This window comes from Strigops habroptila, chromosome 5 (genome assembly GCF_004027225.2).
Source record: "Strigops habroptila isolate Jane chromosome 5, bStrHab1.2.pri, whole genome shotgun sequence".
In the NCBI taxonomy this organism is placed as follows: Eukaryota; Metazoa; Chordata; class Aves; order Psittaciformes; family Psittacidae; genus Strigops; species Strigops habroptila.
The window spans coordinates 33,581,516-33,600,074 of record NC_044281.2 but is presented as its reverse complement, the minus strand read 5'-3'; the positions used below and the strand labels follow the sequence as shown (position 1 = coordinate 33,600,074).

Here is an 18,559-nt window from a genome sequence, read left to right as displayed (position 1 = left end):
GAGGGACACATGAAGCCGGGAGGAAGCAGAGACAGGACAGCTGACCCAAACTAGCCAAGGGGGTATTCCATACCACAGCACGTCATGCCCAGTATAGAAACTGGAGGTAATTCCCCAGAAGGCCCAGATCGCTGCTTGGGTCGGGCTGGGTATCGGTTGGCAGGTGGTGAGCAATTGTATCCTCTCCCCTTGTTCTTTCCCTTATCATTATTATTATTGGTGGTAGCAGTAGTGGTTTTGTATTATACCTTAGTTACTGGACTGCTCTTATCTCAACCTGTGAGAGTTAGATTCTTTTGATTCTCCTCCCCATCCCTCCGGGGGCGGGTGGGGAACAAGGTGGGGAGTGGGCGAGTGGCTGTGCGGTTCTAAGTTACCGGCTGGGCTTAAACCACGACACCTGAACGATCCCTACTTTGATGTTTGAACTAGGAACCCATGACATGCCTTAACATTTAACAGATATCACACCATAGCATTATCAAAAGGTTAATTTGAATGGAGTGTACTGGATTTCCATGAAAATAATCAGAAATTTAGCCAATTATGCAAAAACATTGGTGGTTTGTTGTGGTTTTTGTTTGGTTTTGTTGTTTTCTTTTTTTAAGCAAATAAATAGCAAAATTCCTAGACAATGTCACAGTTATTGTAGAAACTTTTTTCGGGAGTACAAAAAGAGAACCCATCAGAAAAAATTATCAAGTTGCTGCATGTTCTGAGTATTCTGGCTACAGCAGCCTTGAAACAGTGGAGAGCACTCATGACGATGTTTGTCTTGCTGATGTATAGTATGGTTGAACATCATCTTTATCCAGACTTACCTAAGCAAAGTCAGATGGAGAGGGCACTCACAAGGTTTTAAACAAAAAATTATCTATTCTGGCTTGTATGGCATTTCCTGGAGCTCGTATGTGTTGCAATCAAATGAACATGAAGACTGGGGAAAAGAAGTGGACTGGCTGCCTAGGCAAGCCCTGACATTCCCTGGTGAAGCGTGGCCCTAGGAATAGTTCCTAACTACTCACTCAGCCAGAAACAAGCAGTGTCATCAGTCTGCATTTGTCTGCTGTCACCCTTGCTCCTGCTGATCAGGTACCTGTCTGTTTCTGCACAATTCTGGACTATTGTCCATACCGTCAGCCAGAACGTCTCTTCAAACCTGCTGTTTGTTCACTCATCTGAGCGTGTGTAGCTGGGCTTCAATGCAGTGCTGCAGTGCCAAAAGACAGTGAAATTATACCCCACGTGTGCTGATAGGCATGTGAGTTGAGGAGCAGGGGCTGACAGTGAACTAGTTTGCAAATGACTGTTTTGGCATTTACTCACTGGAGAACATGTTGTTTTTCTGTTTGTTTTTTTCTTCTTGTGGGATTTGCTCTTTTTTTCCTAAATACAGTAAGTTGGTCTACTGCACAGCTAGTTTCCATAACGTTTATTTTTATACTTACAAACATTTGTGGCTGGATCAGTCTCTTAATACCTGCTCTAAAATAAAATTCTTCTCCAAATCCTTGCTCCTAGTGCCCATAAAAGTGCGCACTAAATGAATAGGCATTTAATCCCAATTGTGGAATGCAGTTCCAGCAAGGGATGCACACAGCAATTTTACATGGAGCCAGCTCGCTCACTGAGGCTGTAAAGCTGCACTTGCAGCTGTCCCCCTGGTCTGCTGAGTATATTGTCCCAGGGAGACTGTCATGTTGCTGTAGCTAGCCTGTTGCCATTATTAGAGTTAATTAAGTGAGATACCAGTGCAAGGCACAGTTAAAGCATATCTTAACCTTTATGACTCTATTAGCATCCTCAGGAAGAGACAGAGAATAATGTACCCTCTGCCCAGGCCATATGGCGCAAGGAAGTGAGGAATCCACATTGGGCATGTCCATTAGAAAACAGATCACCATTTTCCTTTTTAGAAATTGCATGGATTAAATTACAGTTCCCATGAAATATCTATGGAAGCAAAATACACATCAGGTCATATTCTTCCGACAGCTTTACAGGGGCAAAATTTCTGTATTTTTTTATTTTGGAGGAGTATATTTTATTATGATTTCTCTTTAGGTAACTAAGCAAGAAAAGAATCTCATGAAACCTCTTTACGACAGATACAGGATTATCAAGAAACTTCTTGTAACTCCATCTTTGATCACAACAATTGTAAGTTGGGAAGAAATCATAACCATTGTCAATAAAACATATACTAAATGCTGTGTTTGGTTTGTACCTGTATGGCAGTTTGGCAGCAATAGATCTACTGATATTTGAAGACTCTGCTCATTGGTTAAAGCGAGGTGTTTCGCATAGAGCAAGCGCTCTGCAAAATTCAACTGCTAAGCATGCCAGAGGTTGCAATGTATGGCAGTGGTTTCTGAGGCAATCACTTCAAGTCACTGGGTAAGAGATCAAAGGCTGGCGTTAGTTCTCCATTACGGCTAACATACGCAACACAGAATTAAACCTGTGTCCATGAAGCACTATGGTGTCACTATATCTATGTTCCATATTTTATTGACAATGTCTTTATCATCAATCACGTAGCACATAAATATAATTTGTAGTACTTTAATAATATATCAATGTAATGTAACAGTGCTGGTCCCACTGTGAGTAGAGGTAATGGAATCTGGCTATTTGGAAGTTAATTACCATGCCTACCAAAAATACTAATCTTATAGTAACTGGGGATGGGTTGATTTTAAAAATTATGAACTATTGTCTTGTTAGATGACAGTGGAGCTTTAGATGTCTTTGAAAAATCCCAGTGTAGACCTCTGTACACATGGACATTTTATGTAAAAATTTCACTGAAGTTCCCTTATCTTACTTCTTAGCAGCTTTGCCCCATGGAGTTTTTATGTTTAAGCCTTAGCTTCAAAAGGTCAACTTTTCTTCTGAGGATAAGGGAACATGAGGAAGACAGTGAACATCACTCTATTTTGGTAGTTAACGTTTGTAGCTATAAAACTGTGGAATCTCTACCTTCAACTCTTGTTACAGGAAGAATTTCTGGGCATAATACAAACAGTAGATGGTATAGAAGAGGAGCACAAGTTCCAGCAAGACTGCACTGCTTACATAAATACAGAATGTTCTTTAAATCTTTCTTTGCTACTTATAAAGGCTTTTGAGTAAACAGAAATAAATTGCTGGCTGGAGATATAGTCAGAAGCAGGGCCAACTTCTGTCCTTTTTAGCCTCGGTGGACAATACACAGTAACTCAGTGAGCCCAAGGAGAGCTCTCATGAACAATCTTGGGCAGACCTGGGTGAAGCTTTCAATATGTGTAATCTATTTCAATGAATACATCCAGGAAGTTAGATCCTAATTCTTTACGTTGTCATCCTATTCATAGTTAGTATCGTAATGTAAACAACTAATTTAATAATGCTTTACATTTTACAAGCAGGAGGAGGAAGACTCAGATGAAGACCATTCTCAAAGCAGCCATGAGCTATCATTTGGCCCAATACCTTGCCTCCCTGTTGACGAGCACCTGTGTTCTGTTCAGGAGGAGAGTGAGCCTGCATATGTTTCACCTCTGGACGAAAAGAAGGTTTTCAAGCAAACAGCCTTGTCTATGTCCAATTTACATGAGGCAACAATGTAAGTTCTTTTTTTTTTCCTCAAATGTTTCAAAATATTTCATGTAGACTTTGCAACTTAAACATGATCCATACTTATTTCATGGGAATATTCTATACCACACAAGTGATTAAATGTTTTCTTACTGGAGAAAAAAAGCAGAGGATATTTATTGTTTGGGCAGCCTACCTGTGGTTTGAGCTATTTATTCAAAGCTTTGTGCCAAGTCCATGAAGAGAAAGGTGAAGGAAAGTAAGCAGGTAGGAGAAACAACTACATATACAGAGTGGTAGGTACAACATAATGACATAGCAAAGATGTGTAGACCTATTTATAATTGCTGCAAAATTTTTAGATACCTAGCTACTTGCGTTCTTACAAAGCAGTCATAAAACAAAGCACAGTTTGGCCAAGCAGGGTAGTCTGCTCCCGTGTGTGTGCTGGGACTGACAGTGTGAGTGATGTAAAAAGGCCAGACACATGAGGCATACAAACAGCAACAGGTGGGCTGAATGAAGGATCAGTCATGTGGGAGGCCACTGAATATGTGTAAAATCAATTTCTTCCTTGCATAAGAATAGTTATTAGTGTCTGGATGACCAGAAAACTTAGCACCACCCTCTTACCTTCCATAATAAAACTCAAACAAAGCTCCCCCTTCTGAATTATAGTTAAGAATTTCAGGTCGCATGAGACAGCAAATCTCAAGATGGGCTTCTATATCACTCAGCCCTGCAACTTGTTGGGGAATATGCCTTCCAGGAACAGATGTGTTCTCACAGCTTATGGATGGTATCTTTTTATTTTTCGGTTTGGGAGCTCTTAGATGCATAAATGAAGTTGACTAGGCTCTACCAAAATTGAGAGTAAACAAAAATATCTTGGTTTTCTAAGTAACTCAACTATGTATGTAATAGTTTGCTCACAAATGCTGTGAAGATATTTCTGTGAATTTTGTTATTATGAAAAAAAAAACCAACCAGCTGCATATGTCATGACAGGATTATTTCTCTGCTTAAAAACTTATTCTACAAATACCCGCTGACATGGCCTCCAAAAATGTTGATTCTTGACACCACTAGCATTTCCACTGCATCACAGTAACGTCTGGTAACAGCTGCTTTTACAAGTAAGGCTTGGATGTTAACTTTATTAATTCAGTAACAGATACGCAAAACATTTCCTGTGAGATGCTGAGCCCTGTGAACTCCAGTAATTCCACACGAAATTAAGGCCACGAGCAAGACTCGGTCCTGAAAGCTTTTCCTCCCATGTTGTCCACAGAGTCTCTGTTTTCACTTTATTAGAAGGGTGGGGATGGTAGTGTAAGGGAAGGTGCACAACTGTTGTTTATCACATGTGATGGTACAGACAGTTAGTTATATCTATAGTTGGAGGGATGTGGTGGAATGCCTAGGGGCACTGTGAGCAGTGCCTGCTGTGGCCCATAGCAGCCGGCTGCTTATTACCCAAAGCTGCAGCTTTTACAATACTTCCAAACACATGAGGGTTTCATGTTCTTGTCTCTGTTTTACAGGCCTGTTCTCCTTGAACATCTCAGAGAAACAAGAGCAGATAAGAAAAGGCTTCGCAAAGCTCTGAGAGAGTTTGAGGAACAATTCTATAAACAGACAGGAAGGTAAATAACCAGCTCAACAAAAGCCCTCTCCTTCTCCCCACTGGGCTCCTACGCAGGCGTGTTGGGTTCTGCTAGGGTAGGTACTCTTAGGTGAGCAGGCCAAAAAAGCTGCAGCTAGAGACTTGAAGATACAATGGAGGTGTCTGATCTCTGTGGAGATGTCCATCTCCCTGCTTAGTTCCTCTGGGATGTAGGCATCCCTGAGGAGGGTCTAGACCTGAGGATGTTCCAGGGCATGTCTGAAGTGGGTATAAACCCCACCTCAGGACAGGATCTTTCCTGGGCTGAAGGGAGGCTGCTAAAGACTCTTTCTGAGGATGTCAATCTGCAGGGATTACACTTGGCAGTTGTGTCTTTTTTAAAAGGCCAGTTTTAAAACCAGAAGCTGCTGGTTTTTTCACCCAAAGATAAATATTGGTTACTTTTTGCTCTTTGCTTATCGTCCTTTCATTTAGCAAACTTGTTTGCTGAAAATGGTGGAAGATATGGGCATGTAGTATTCTGGTAACAAAAAGTACTACGTGGTATTTTCTCTGCATATTTGAAAATGAAGTAGTTACGCTTGCACAGCTGACAAGAATGAAAACTACTTGGTATGTAAAAAGTCAGTATTTTAAACACTATTATTTAATTTCTGTCTATTAGAGCTTTTTGGTCCTGTCAAATTATCTTTAGACACCTACAGTTAGGAGAAAAAAAACAAACCCCAACCCAATCCTCACTAGATATTGCAGAATTAATTTTAAAGACTGTTTCTCCTCTTACTCATAAAAGCAACGGCACTTTCATTTCTTTTTCCTAGAAGTCCTCAAAAAGAAGATCGGGCGCCAATGGCCGAGGAATACTCCGAATACAAGCACACAAAAGCCAAAATCAGGCTCTTGGAGGTTCTCATCAGTAAGCATGATATTTCCAAAACGATTTGAAGTGAATGCAATGCTGTGGTATTGTTCTCTAGCAAAAAAACCAAACAAACAAACAAAAAAAACCCACCACCACCCCCACCCCCACCCCCCCCCCCCAAAAAAAAAAGCCCAAGCAAACAAGTAATGAAAAAGAGGAAGTAATTTTACAGGTCTTGGTCTGCTGCACAATTATTTAACACTCTGAGATTTTTTTTGATGCACTTTACCAATTATACTAGCTGGGATGAGAGAGGACAGCAATATGCAAGAACATTAAGCACAGGTGAGTGGACTATAGTATATTTTTCCTTTTGAAAAAGCCTTGAAGTGCACTGTGAGAATGTTAGAAATTAAAAGGATGCTGATGTAGTGTAAAGCCTCAGTTTAACCTGCTCTTAGCTTAAAAAGGTGTGAGGAAATACTCTCCAGGTTTTTAGTACATGATAATGTACCACACACTTCTTAACAGAATTGACATGCACTATAATTATTAATGTTGCTTCTCAATGTGTGATATTCACTAGATTAAAAGAAACAAGAGCATAAAACAAATGAAGGAAAAACTCATGACCATACTCTTATCTTTTGAGACAGAGGTGCCATTCGATTCCAGTAGCTTCAAAGAACCAGGATTTGGTCTAAAATTCTGGGAGTAAAATAAAGTAGTGCTGCCTATGCAAAAAAAAAAAAAAAAAAAAAAAAAAAAAAAAAAAAAAAAGAAAGAAAAAATAAAAGGAAGGATGGATGGAATGTGACTGCTGAGTAAAACTATTGGTTTTTTTTTAGAAATAAGAGAAAGAGTTTGACAAAACAAAATAGATAGATAGATACAGTTTACTGGGAAGAGCTAAAACAAATGTACTGGCTGCTGTCCTTTTCACTACAGTTCACAGGACCTGGCTCACCGTACATAAAATACAGTAAATAAATCAACTACATGCTAATTTTAATTTCTGTATTAAATTTTGCACTTTATTTTGCCTGATGCTATAACTTTTGCTTTTCTAAGTACCAAAGCTCGTTTAGACGCATGCACTTTGTAAAATGTCAAAGTATTTCCTGTGTTATAGATTGCTACATATATATATATACATATTAAAAAAGGCTAGATAATTGCATTATGCTAAGATATTTTGGATAGATGAAGTACATGGTATATAATTGAGTGTCACAGTTATCTGATGAGGAATGCTAGACTTCTTGTTTACTAAAAATAAGATTATAAAAGGTTATTTTTCCATTGGAATTATGCGTCTTTCTTAACTTTCAGAACACCACACTTTGTAATATTAAGATTTTTTCACTATTTGTGATAGACCATTTGTGTGAAATGTGGACTATTAACAGAAGGATTATCAGTGGCTTTTATACTAGGAATGAAAAGCAGGGATTCTGGAAAATAGCCCAGACATAAAGGAAGTAAGTATTTAAAAAAAAAAAAAAAGGGACTTGAGTAAGTTGAATCACATTTGGTATTTTGCTTTAACTGTCATTTTGTATTGCCCGTCGTATAAACAACCTGTTTTCTATCCTGTAAGAAGATTTTCCTTTTATAAAGGCTATTATGTACCACCCATGTTTGTATTTATATTGTATGTATGGCTCGGCATGATTTTGAAGACATACCCATCTTCAAGTAGTTTGGAGGAAAAAGTATAAATACTAAAAAAGGAATTTTTTAGTTCTAGGAGGTTTGTTGTTTGTTTCAGTGTAGTGACTTAATAATTTATAACTTTTATGAATCAGAAATGGTCTCTTTCATAAATCTGTTTTAATTAAAGTCATCTAGAGCAACAGGAACAGATACAGAGCTATTTGAAGTTTACAAACTACATCTTTGATAAGGGAAAATGATTTCATGACATATGTATACAATTGATATTAAAATGTAATCTATATATTCTATATGATTGTATAATATTTTATACAACAGTACAAATAAAATATTTTTCTATTATATTTATTATGTTGAGACACAGTTTCTGTTTTCAGTTAGCTAATATAAATAACATAAATAACACTGTCAAACAACACGTTGGAAGTGCTGACATTTCTAGGCTCCGAAATTCAAATCATGCTGCAATTACAACCTTTCATGCTGTTTGGAGTTATCCCAGTATTCGTTCAGTAGTTAAAATGAATGCATATTTAAACACCATTTATAAGCCGTTATTTTTATTTTGCTAAAGCAGTTTATATAGGAATTTGTTACATTTGGCGAGAAACAGAAAACAATTTTTGCAGCATCTAGGTATAAATGGTTGCCAGAAAGAAATCCAGGACTTCTAATCATTTAAAGCATTGGGGAAACAGAAGGGAAAGAAGGAGAGAAGAAGTACTAAAAACGCTATTGGAGATTCTGAAGACTCATGTTTGCTTTTGGTGACAGCGGCATGTGCATGCTTCCGACAGAAATGTCTGACTATGGAAATGGGCAACAGAGGTTTGAAGGCTCCTAAGTAACAAGAGAAGTTTTAACGTCCAACACTGATGTTGCAGGTCTTGCAGCTGGGATCTTTCTTTGCATTTGCAGTCGACAAGCTCATTAGTTGGTGACCGGTAATTTCTGCAACTGTGCCGAGGGAGAGATCCACAGGATCAGTGTAAATTACTTCCAAAATAACATCCTGGGCATGATGGTAAACCATGACACCGTCTTCTTCATCGCAGGTCAGAAATTTATTATCTTTTATATTTAGTTGAGGAAGGCGCTGCTTACAGAATTCATCTCCTGGTGATCCAACAGGGGCAACAACAAGAATGACGTAGTGGTAGGCTGTGTACATGCAGTAGAAATCTCCAAAGTACAAGTTAGTGTTTGGGTTGAAGAGTTTTTCAGCTGCAATCTCAAACCTGTATCTTCCATAAGGGGAATCTTGTGGTGGCTTCCCAGTGTTAAATTCAGTGTTGCAGCTAAAGAAGATGCCTTCCAGCTTCCCACTGATTGGAGAGCCATGGCTGCCACTGTTATCCTTAACAGAGGGCTGCATAGCATTCCCATGATGCTCTCTACAAATGAATGACTGGTATTGTTTATTTTGTAACACATGTTAAAGAAAAAGTGGAAAGTTAGGTCATCATGCTCTTTGGTAATAGTACTGAAGGGACATAAAAGGGACATGACCTTAAACTGAGAAGTGTGGTTAGTGTCATGATCTTAGAAGCAAGAAAACCAAGTGATGCCAGACTCAGGAAGAGCTAGAATAACTCTTGCTTAAGGAGAAAACCTGCTTTTCCAGCCTGGCTTCTCTGTCAGCTGTGAGCTGTATGGGTATTATGTGCAGGCAAAGAACAGCACAAACAAAAAAGCCCCCAAACCACCACTATCTTTAATTAGTTGATTTGTTCAGCTTTCCACTACAGTTCTAACAATAAACACATATGAGTTTAATCACATGTTGAAAATTGCAAGTCAGTCTCAATATGCTGAACATACTGTTTGTTAACGTGTATTTTTAGCATAGGCAGTATATATTTCACATAGAAAACTGCCAGGGAAAGTTGTTTCTAAATGATGCTTTTCAGAGAGCTTATAGGAACCAATTTACTGTCTGCCATTGTTTTTTCCCCCGAATGGTAATTTCAGGTCTAGTTTGCCTACTGCTGACTTCAATCAGAGCAGAGCTGGGCACAGAATACTAGGCAATTTGGTTAGTTTCCACTTTGGTCGGTATCCAGCTTCTGCAGTCACTGGTCCCAAGGGGAAAACATGTACAAGGCTAACTCCTTTTTTTTGCAAGCTGAGCACCCTACGAAAGTGCTGTTATACACAGTGACAGATCAAAAGTGCATGAGGCTGTGGGGTGGAGAGTCTTTCATCCACCTCTTGCTTTATTTTTTTTTCTTCTTTTGAGGAGAGAGGAAACTAGCCAAGAAAGCCTGTCTTCTCCCTCGCACTGGTTTTAACTAACTTGCAAGAGCACCTGGCAAATGGTGCTGTGTGGGAAAAGGTTTTACTTGGTTAAAGCGGAGGTAGGAGTCAAAGCAAACTGATTCAGGCGTACACATACAAACCAGCTCTAAATCAACCCAGTAATGTCTCCAACTGTGATTTAGTCATTATTTCTAATCTCCACAGCAGCAGCATATCTTCATTTGACTCTAAGATAAATTACAAAAGTTTTCTGGCCATTCAAATATTACAATTATTTTCTCTGGCCCTTTTTCACAAGACATTGACTGGGGAGCATGTGGGGCGGGGTTACAACTAATGACTGAAGCTATTACTAGGGAAAAAAAAACCCCAACAAAATCATCTTGAATAACCCCAGTCTCTGTAACTTGAAAATCCAGGCCTCTTGCAGTGCCATTTCTATGGCAAGATACTGACATCCAGTGGCCAATTAGGCTAATTATAGGTCATGCTTCCTGGGAATCTGAGCTGCTCTATGGCGCTCCCGGCCGAGGTAAGCAGCAGAGTAACATGAACACTACTCAGAAGCTCACACTTCAAACCCTACATTTAGGGGTCGCTGCCTTAGCACCGTGACAGTTGCTTGTTTGCCAATGCTACTAGAACTGCTCTATAAGCTTTTCCAAACTTGTTTACTAGTTATGACACCACAGAAGCCATTGGCAGGTATGCTACAACAAGGAATTTTTCCTAAAATGAAGCATGTGGTTAGGGTTTTTAACATAACATTTGGAATTGTGTATTGTGGAAGGACTGGCGCTTGTGACCATATTAGTGCATACTGACCTAATGAAACACATCTTTTTGTCTCTATAACTCACTAACACAAGGGAAAACAAACTTGTCTCTACTTGTACTGACTCAAGAAAGAACATAACAGGAGGGAGGGGAAAAGATACCATGCAATCAGGGTCACATTTGGCAGAACAAGGCCAAACCCATAGCTATAAATGCACCTCCATAGCAATTTTCAAAGCTCTATGAACACAAAGGCAGGTAGCTATGGTCACATAGCTGAAAACAAAGCTATATGAGACTCAGAGCCACCGCAGGTTTTTCCCTTCTGTGGTATCTATCTAGTCCAGGATGGGAGCAGAGATTTATGAAGTCCTCAAAGAGCCTCAACTGGAATTTATCTTCTACCTCCATGGAGTTTTGCAGCTCTGTCACTATGTGCAATAAAACATTTCTTCCATAACACAGAGGGAAAGAGCAAACTCCATGCTCTATAATATACACAACACTTCTGGAATTGAGCAGATGATACCCGTGACTATGACGTGGACATTTCCAAGGCTGATGGAGTCTGCTCTTTGGAGTTGGATTCCCTTTACTATTTTTTTTCTTCACCAGTTTTAAAGAACCTTCCAGCTCTAGGCAGGTGCTAGTGTGACACCCACGGGAAACTAGAATTATGTGGCGCAGCAGCAGCCTCATCTCTCAAAGAAGCATAGTCAGTGCTGCCACCCTTCTGACACAGTGCTGAAACAGCTTTCAACACACCACTTACCTTTCAATCATGTCCTTCTAACAGTGGAAGGTTACCTCTGCATGGTGGCTGCTCCTGCTCAGTCGGTGCATGAGCCTTGACTCCTTCTACAGAAAAGTCTTCTTTTCTGTTGTAATGATGCTTCCAGATGCGTGTACAAAGTCACACTGGGTCTCCAACAGGAATAAGGAACCTACCTCCAGCTATCCCATTTATCCATTCCAGCTGAAGCAAAGTGTTGTAAAATTGTCTAAATATCACCCCCTCTCCTTCCCCACTTGAGCTGTAAATTAACATTTGGATTGCAGAGCCCCAGTTACTACATTTGGAAATAGAAATAGGGTGGTTGTATGTGGAGAGGAAATATCTGAGATGGAACTTACATACAGGCAAATGCCTTCACACACTGTTGTGCACTCTTACCATTAGACATCTGACTCTAAATTTCTCAGTACACTGGAAGTACTTGGCTACTAAACACTCCATTATGACAACAGACACTTTAATCAGGCTGGAGACCTTGTGCATACTTCAGTTTCTACTTCAAAACACAAACTTTTATTGCCTAATGGAAGTGCTGAGTTAAGCAAGGTGGAGGAAATGAGTTATATTTTTTTTCCCCTTCTTCTGAACTGGCAGATAAAGCATACAGACATTATGCTCCAGCTTTAGCACAGCTGCCTCCATTTACTTATTTTCATTACTCCCTTAATTTGTCAAACAATGTTGCATATGTTTACTTCCTTACCTGACATGATCAAAGTATTCTTTGTGCTGATTCCGATAAAAAACAGACAGTTTAAGCATACGGCCTGCAATCACTTCAGCTTTTTCCAATAGCTGTGTTAGGTGAACTTTTGAATAATCTGGAAAGAAAAGACAATCTGCTAGTATGGGGGCTGGAAAACCCACAATACGCTCCAAAAGCTATGCAGATGTGCAGTAGGGAACAGAGCCTCAGTAACATACCTCACATCAAGCAGCAGCACCAGTTTCCAATGGTGGCAACAGACAAATGGCAGGAACACGCATGTTTGATTCTCCCCACTCCTTTCCCTGCAAATACTCTGCAAGACTACAGCAACTTTCAGCTCAGAATTCCCTGTGTTAGAGCTCGTTTCCTTGTATTTGGGACTGCAGAGGAGCTGAGAACTGCCCTCTCTGGCTTATGTCATTTGATCAACTGTTTGCTACAATGTGCAGTTGCGAGACAGTAACAGTTAAAAATAAAAATAGCTTGGTTAGGACCCAGTCTAAACACTATCACAACCAAGATGGGATTCAGAGAACTCACTTCAGCACTCAGCTTTCACACAGGTAAGCACATTGGCACCAGGTGACGAACATCTAAAGGAAGACTTCGAAATCAATGACAGGCTAAACTGATTGTCAAGACAGGGTGTTGGCAGTACTCAAGCTTTACAGCATCCAGAGATGGGAGAGCAGTAGCAGGTCTTAAGCAAGCTGTCTGCTAGGGAGCTGCCACACTGTGTTTTCTCCACAGGTGCTAGTAGCCAGCAGCAGGCACATGAGTGGCCCTGCTCCACTTTGGTTCACCAGCCTGCTTTCCTACCCTGGCACAAACAGTGGTGCCAGGCACAGCACCCTGGGGCAGCTACACTGCTGCAAAACAAAGGGGTAGTCCAGCTGCCTCTCATTAAAACACCAAACCTGAGCATGTACAAAGCCTGAAGTTAGAATTCCAGTTTCCAGGTCTGACTATTCTAACTCTACCAGCCTAGCTGGCACTGGTAGATGGCTAACCCACTCAGGCAGCATAGGGAACGTTAATTGCATACATCCTGTGGTGCATGTTTCCTCAGCAATATTACCTGCTGTGCAAAATTCGATGATTTCACTCCACTCAGAAACAACATAATCACCATCAACTTGCTTTGAAGCTGTCTGCACTGCTACTGTGTATTCTGTTCTTGGGCTCAAGAACCAGTGCCCGCGGACTGTCATAGGCAAAGGAACAGCTTTGGCCACCAGTTTCGTAGGGACATCCTGACAGAGACGAAAAGACAAAGCAATACACAAGTCAGCATGCAACCAAACCAATTCACAACCCCTTCCTTCATTGTTTTTGCAATGTAATTCCCAACTCCTGGCTCTCCTGCATAAACCTTAGTTATGCCTCACAGTTGATTGCTGCAGCAATGAAAAAGCAAAAAAAAGTAATAATAAAAAATTAAATATAATAAAAATAACAGAGTGGCAGAGGACAAGAGTCTACAGTCTGCTCTAAAAGAGCTATGGTGATAACTTGCATGTATATTATCGGTTCCAACTGCGTACAGACTGATACTATTATGTATAGCCCAAACAGGTAATTCAGACTAGGGCCATTTGTGCGTAATTATCAAACAAACAAAGACACACTACTGACCACAAGGATATCTTTAAGAGCTTCTTGTGCTCTCATTGACATTGTTTGCTTTCAGTCAAACAAAATTCCTCCTGCTGTCAATGAGTTCACCTATATTGCTGTTGATATCTTCCAAACCAGACCTCAACAGAGAAAATTAAACCCGTTGCAGAGTAACTTTGTGTGGTCTACATGTACCAAAATACCTTTACGTACAGGAAGGGCCAGAACAAGCCATATAGCTAGACGGTTTGTGCCTGCCGTTGCACCTCTTGCTTCCCACCCCGTCACCGTTTCAGATACTCTCTTTTGCTCTTCCAGTGTATCGCACCACAGTGCAACAAAGAAGAATAGCTGCTTGTTGTTGTTGAAATGCCCCATCTCCACAGTATCAAAGACTGTAGCACAGACCACAAAGAGGAAGAAAAAACTAAGAACTGGACAGTTTAAGCTAGAACTGTGGGTGAAAGGATGCTCAGTGAAGTTGAATTATTCTCTGCACAGTGTACGCGAGGAGCTGTGGTAGAGAGAGGTATTTACTCTTGGATACGTCAGTAATCACAGAATAGTAAAATGGCTGCCTTGTGAAAAGCAGGAATTTTAGATAACATCCATAATGCTTTCCACCTATAAATACTAGTCCATAGTCATCTTACAAATACCAGCATAATAGTCTCTTAAGGAAAAAAGAAATAGAAAAGAGACATTTTCTGTTCATGATCTGTAAGCAAGATCCAAAACTTTTTTTTCTTTTTTTTTGCTTGTCTTCTATTATGGAAAAATATCTTTTATTGTTTTTCTGTCAGCAAAAAAATATTCTTTGGTTTCTGTATTAAGAAAGTGTAAAATTAGCAGCTTGTGATGTTACAAGAACCAAAATGTGACTGACTGATAATCAAGGGTAACATTTTGTTGTCATGATTTCTTTTTTGCTAATTCTTATTTAAATCAAATAACAGTTGGGGAAAATTACAAGGAAAAATAAAAAAACCTCCCAAATGACATATAAAGCTGCCACCCTGGAACTGTCTTGCAAAGACATCCCACTGGACTGAATATGCTACTGCTAATGCTGTCAAAAGCTGCGACAGTGACAATCATTAGTCTTCCTGCCATCTTTTCTTTGGCTACGGTAAAAATTGCCTCCAACAGCGCTAAGGTCTCTGTGCCCACACACTGGTAATGGCTTTTACCCCCATAAATTTTGTCAGTTTTTAAGTAACGTTCAAAGCCTCATTGCCCCCATGCATCAAAGCCTTATCTTTGAGCTGTGTATCAGGAAACTCTTCTAACTGTACCAAAAAAGGGGCAGACTACCTAAAACCACATTAAACAGAGGGCAGAGGGTTTTATCTCTTGCACAGCTGTGGAGAAGAGGCAGATATGATGCTTTTCAAAACTCTAATTTGTTGCTCTTCTTCTAAGCAAACACTTTTTTTTTCCTTTTTTTTTTTTTTCCCCCTCAGGTCACTGACCTCAGGAAAAAAATGTTCAAACATGCATGTTGGAATTTCTCTGGGGATTCTCCATTTTTCCTTTCATCTCTTCTCTGCTCAGCTCTCATTCCTGGCTGAGCCCCCAGAGAAATGCAAAGGAGTTCATATGCCAGTTCAAGCACAGCCGGGATTCGGTGCTGCAGATAGCTGCTCCATCACCAGCACCCACCAGACAACTCTAAAAGTACCTAGATGGCAATAATTTCCAAGAATGAAGCACTGAATAATTAACATACGAGTCACACCACCTCTTTGGGAATAGATGCCTGCTTTGCAGTTCCTTTTCGTTGCCAAAGCAGCAGCTTTCAATTTTCAGCTTTGACTTTCTCCCATTTCACCTTATCCTTCTCTTTGCCAGGCCTGCTCATAAGACACATTGTGGGAACAAAGCACACCCAGGTTCTAGTCCTAGTTTTGCTGACTATCTGAGCCTCATTCCCTATTACATGGCAAGAATCATACTTCCATGTCTTAAAAAAGAAAGGAGTTATGCAAATTGCATTGAGAAAACAACAAAGTCTTATTAGAATTTTAGTCTTTGCATACTACTACCAATAAAAACCTCCTCCTTCACATATATGACAATAGTCTTAAATAATAAAACTGTATGTACCCTAGATATGCTGAATAGACTTGCAAATATATTTGCAAACAGAAAAAGTATTGAAAGAATGATGAATCATTCATGTATGCTCTTCTGGGTACACAAGGGAAAAAGGAGCCCCTTTCCTGAGGTACAGTATCTATCTATGAGGTGAAGTCTATATCCCAGGTCACTTGCTCCTCACCCTACAAGCAAACTGAGGTTTGCTTGCTAAGTCTCTTTTCTTTCTGAAAAGCTCTGCTACAAGGGTCAGTGATATTCTTCACCTTTATACAACAGCTTAGTTTATGAAGGCAATGGACGGGTGGAGACTGATTCAGTTCCCTTTGAATCCTGGGAGGTTCCAGTCCCTGGTGCTGCAGCTGCCAGGTGATCAGCTCCCTACCCAGCAGGTCTGCCACTGAGCTTCAGCTATGGAAGTCGTACATCTACATTATAAGGAGGAAGGATGCTTGTCTCTAACCATACTAAGGTTAGAGCACATTTCAAATTTGAGCAAGTTTTAATTTCTCAACAAAAGCTCATTCTAGAAAGTGTGTTAAAAATTACTTAGTACTAAAGATGGATGAAAGCAAACACATACGTACTCTGGCACAGAAAGTTGTTACTCAGTTCTCTTGCCCACCCTGTCTGCGCCATTCTGGCAGGGGGCAAAACAAACAAACAAGTCCAAAATGAACAAATGAATCTTTACCTGGTACCGAGAAATTTGAAGTTAATTCTCATAAGACATCCAACTTACTCATCATTTTAATCGATAGGCTTTAGTCTCCTGTTCTTACAATACCAACTACCACTCTCCTTTGACTGAACAGTTAATTAGGGGATTGCTGAGAAATACAAAACAAATCTAATGGCTTATCTTTATTACACTACCAGTATATTCCTCCCCTTCTCCATTTTAACACTAGTCTCATCACTGTGATATAGATTTTGAGGTATATATAGTATTTGATCTGCCAAGGTGGCTCTACTTTATACAAAATCAAATTTTACAACTTCACACCAGTTTGCACATGAATTAAAAAAAAAACAACAAACAAAACCACCCCATGTAGATTAATAAAATGAAAGGCATTTGTGCCTTATCTTTTAGAGATATTGCCAAAACAGTTTCTAAATTTGCAGATGATTGTGTTGTTTAATCTTCTATCTCTTTCCATGTTTCCATGGACATGTCAGCATTTCAACTGTTCTGAGGTCAAAGCAAATTTTGCTGGACTTGATAAGTACAGACTCTGCAGTGCATTCAGTATGTCCCTGCATCAGTGGCTTGAGAAAAGCGGATAGATGAATATTCAGGTCACAGTGCTGAATGCTGCAAACTAAAATTGCTGGAAGCCTTCTAGAAGTGCTTTAGAATTTGTGACTCTTCTGCTGAAAAGACGTGTTGCTCTCATGAGTCTGTCACTGAACAAGGACAGGCACAAAACACATAAATTGTTTAAATAATGAGTAAGAACTAGTCAGGAATAAAAATGTCTGTCTTGTAATACATTGTACAGGTTCAAAAACTGTTTTCAAATGAAGTAGGAAAGGTAACATTCAGTCTATATGAAATAAATGCATTTGTGTGTACATGCACACAGGCTAGAGATGGAGAAGGTATTCAGAGTAAAAAAATAAAAAGTCAATCAGATTATCAAAACCCACCTTTGCTGGATGTCCAATACCTGTGCTCATGGTTTGGCTTTGAAAGGTTAATAAAACACTGAGATTTGTCTACTTAAACTTGAGATTTTAAAATGAAAATTACCTTGTGTTTAAATTTGTTGGAATTCTTGTTTTCTTTCTTGTTGAGATCAATGAAGTAATGAGTAATGCGGTCCTTGGATTTAGAATCCATGTCCCAAGAAATCTTGAAGGAATCACATGTGATGTTACTTATTTTGATGTTGTGTGGCACTGGAAGTTCCTCCATCTCTGCAATCCCACTATCTTGTGATTTATTCCCTGCATAAAAAAATAAGCACGATTTGCTCATTTAAAGACCTATTAGGTATCTGTTTCCTGTGTTCCAGTACAATCCCATTTCTAAGCAGCCTTTAATAAAGTCTCATAGGTGGTACTCAGAAGCAACTATGAGTTACAATTATGCAATTGTCCATGTCAGTGATGGGAAATATTGGAAAGGGATGAAATTCCTCACGTGAATAAGCACTAATAACACGTAAGCAGACTGCAGAGATGGTCTAGTATCACAACTGTGTGCAGGTGCAGTTTGAGAATAAAAACCATCTGAAGCTATCTGGTGCTACAGTGTTTAATTAAGATGGCAGCAACATCCACAGTTCACATAATGGACCTATCCATACCTGTCAGTGAGATAAATACAAATAGAAATCATATTCATCCTAAATCTATTTTTTGAGCACAAAGTAAAACTAATCTCTTCAAGGTTTATAGATGGCATATGTATGTACACATATACATAAAACACTGTCTCCTTCACAATGAACCAATTAACAGTGATCACCTTTTTGAGCCACAGTAAAAGGGACATACGCACCAATTTCATTTTCTGGTCTATTCTTTCTATTCTATTTGCCCAGTTGAGAT

The 18,559-nt window shown here is 39.5% G+C and overlaps 2 protein-coding genes across 9 annotated transcripts in view; one reads left to right on the top strand and one right to left on the bottom strand.

Moving 5' to 3' along the window:
* FAM13C (family with sequence similarity 13 member C) overlaps positions 1–7,580 on the top strand; it is a 54,846-nt gene extending 47,266 nt beyond the window's left edge. For 4 of the 6 annotated variants that reach the window (XM_030487333.1, XM_030487335.1, XM_030487330.1 and 1 more), the window contains 4 exons: positions 2,065–2,160; positions 3,408–3,607; positions 5,124–5,225; positions 6,028–6,183. In XM_030487333.1, the coding sequence (XP_030343193.1) occupies positions 2,065–2,160; positions 3,408–3,607; positions 5,124–5,225; positions 6,028–6,151 (522 nt within the window). In that variant the 3' untranslated portion in view covers positions 6,152–6,183. Of the gene's footprint in view, positions 1–2,064; positions 2,161–3,407; positions 3,608–4,587; positions 5,056–5,123; positions 5,226–6,027 lie in introns of those variants that run through there. The other 2 variants (XM_030487332.1, XM_030487334.1) reach the window with 2 other exon arrangements.
* Positions 7,581–7,879: 299 nt separating this feature from the next.
* Positions 7,880–18,559, bottom strand: part of PHYHIPL (phytanoyl-CoA 2-hydroxylase interacting protein like) — a 58,643-nt gene continuing 47,963 nt past the window's right edge. For all 3 annotated transcript variants that reach the window (XM_030487338.1, XM_030487337.1, XM_030487339.1), the window contains exons 2-5: positions 17,757–17,953; positions 13,365–13,539; positions 12,281–12,398; positions 7,880–9,139 (exon numbers count right to left, since the gene is read on the bottom strand). In XM_030487338.1, the coding sequence (XP_030343198.1) occupies positions 8,605–9,139; positions 12,281–12,398; positions 13,365–13,539; positions 17,757–17,921 (993 nt within the window). In that variant the 5' untranslated portion in view covers positions 17,922–17,953 and the 3' untranslated portion in view covers positions 7,880–8,604. The remainder of the gene's footprint in view (positions 9,140–12,280; positions 12,399–13,364; positions 13,540–17,756; positions 17,954–18,559) is intronic.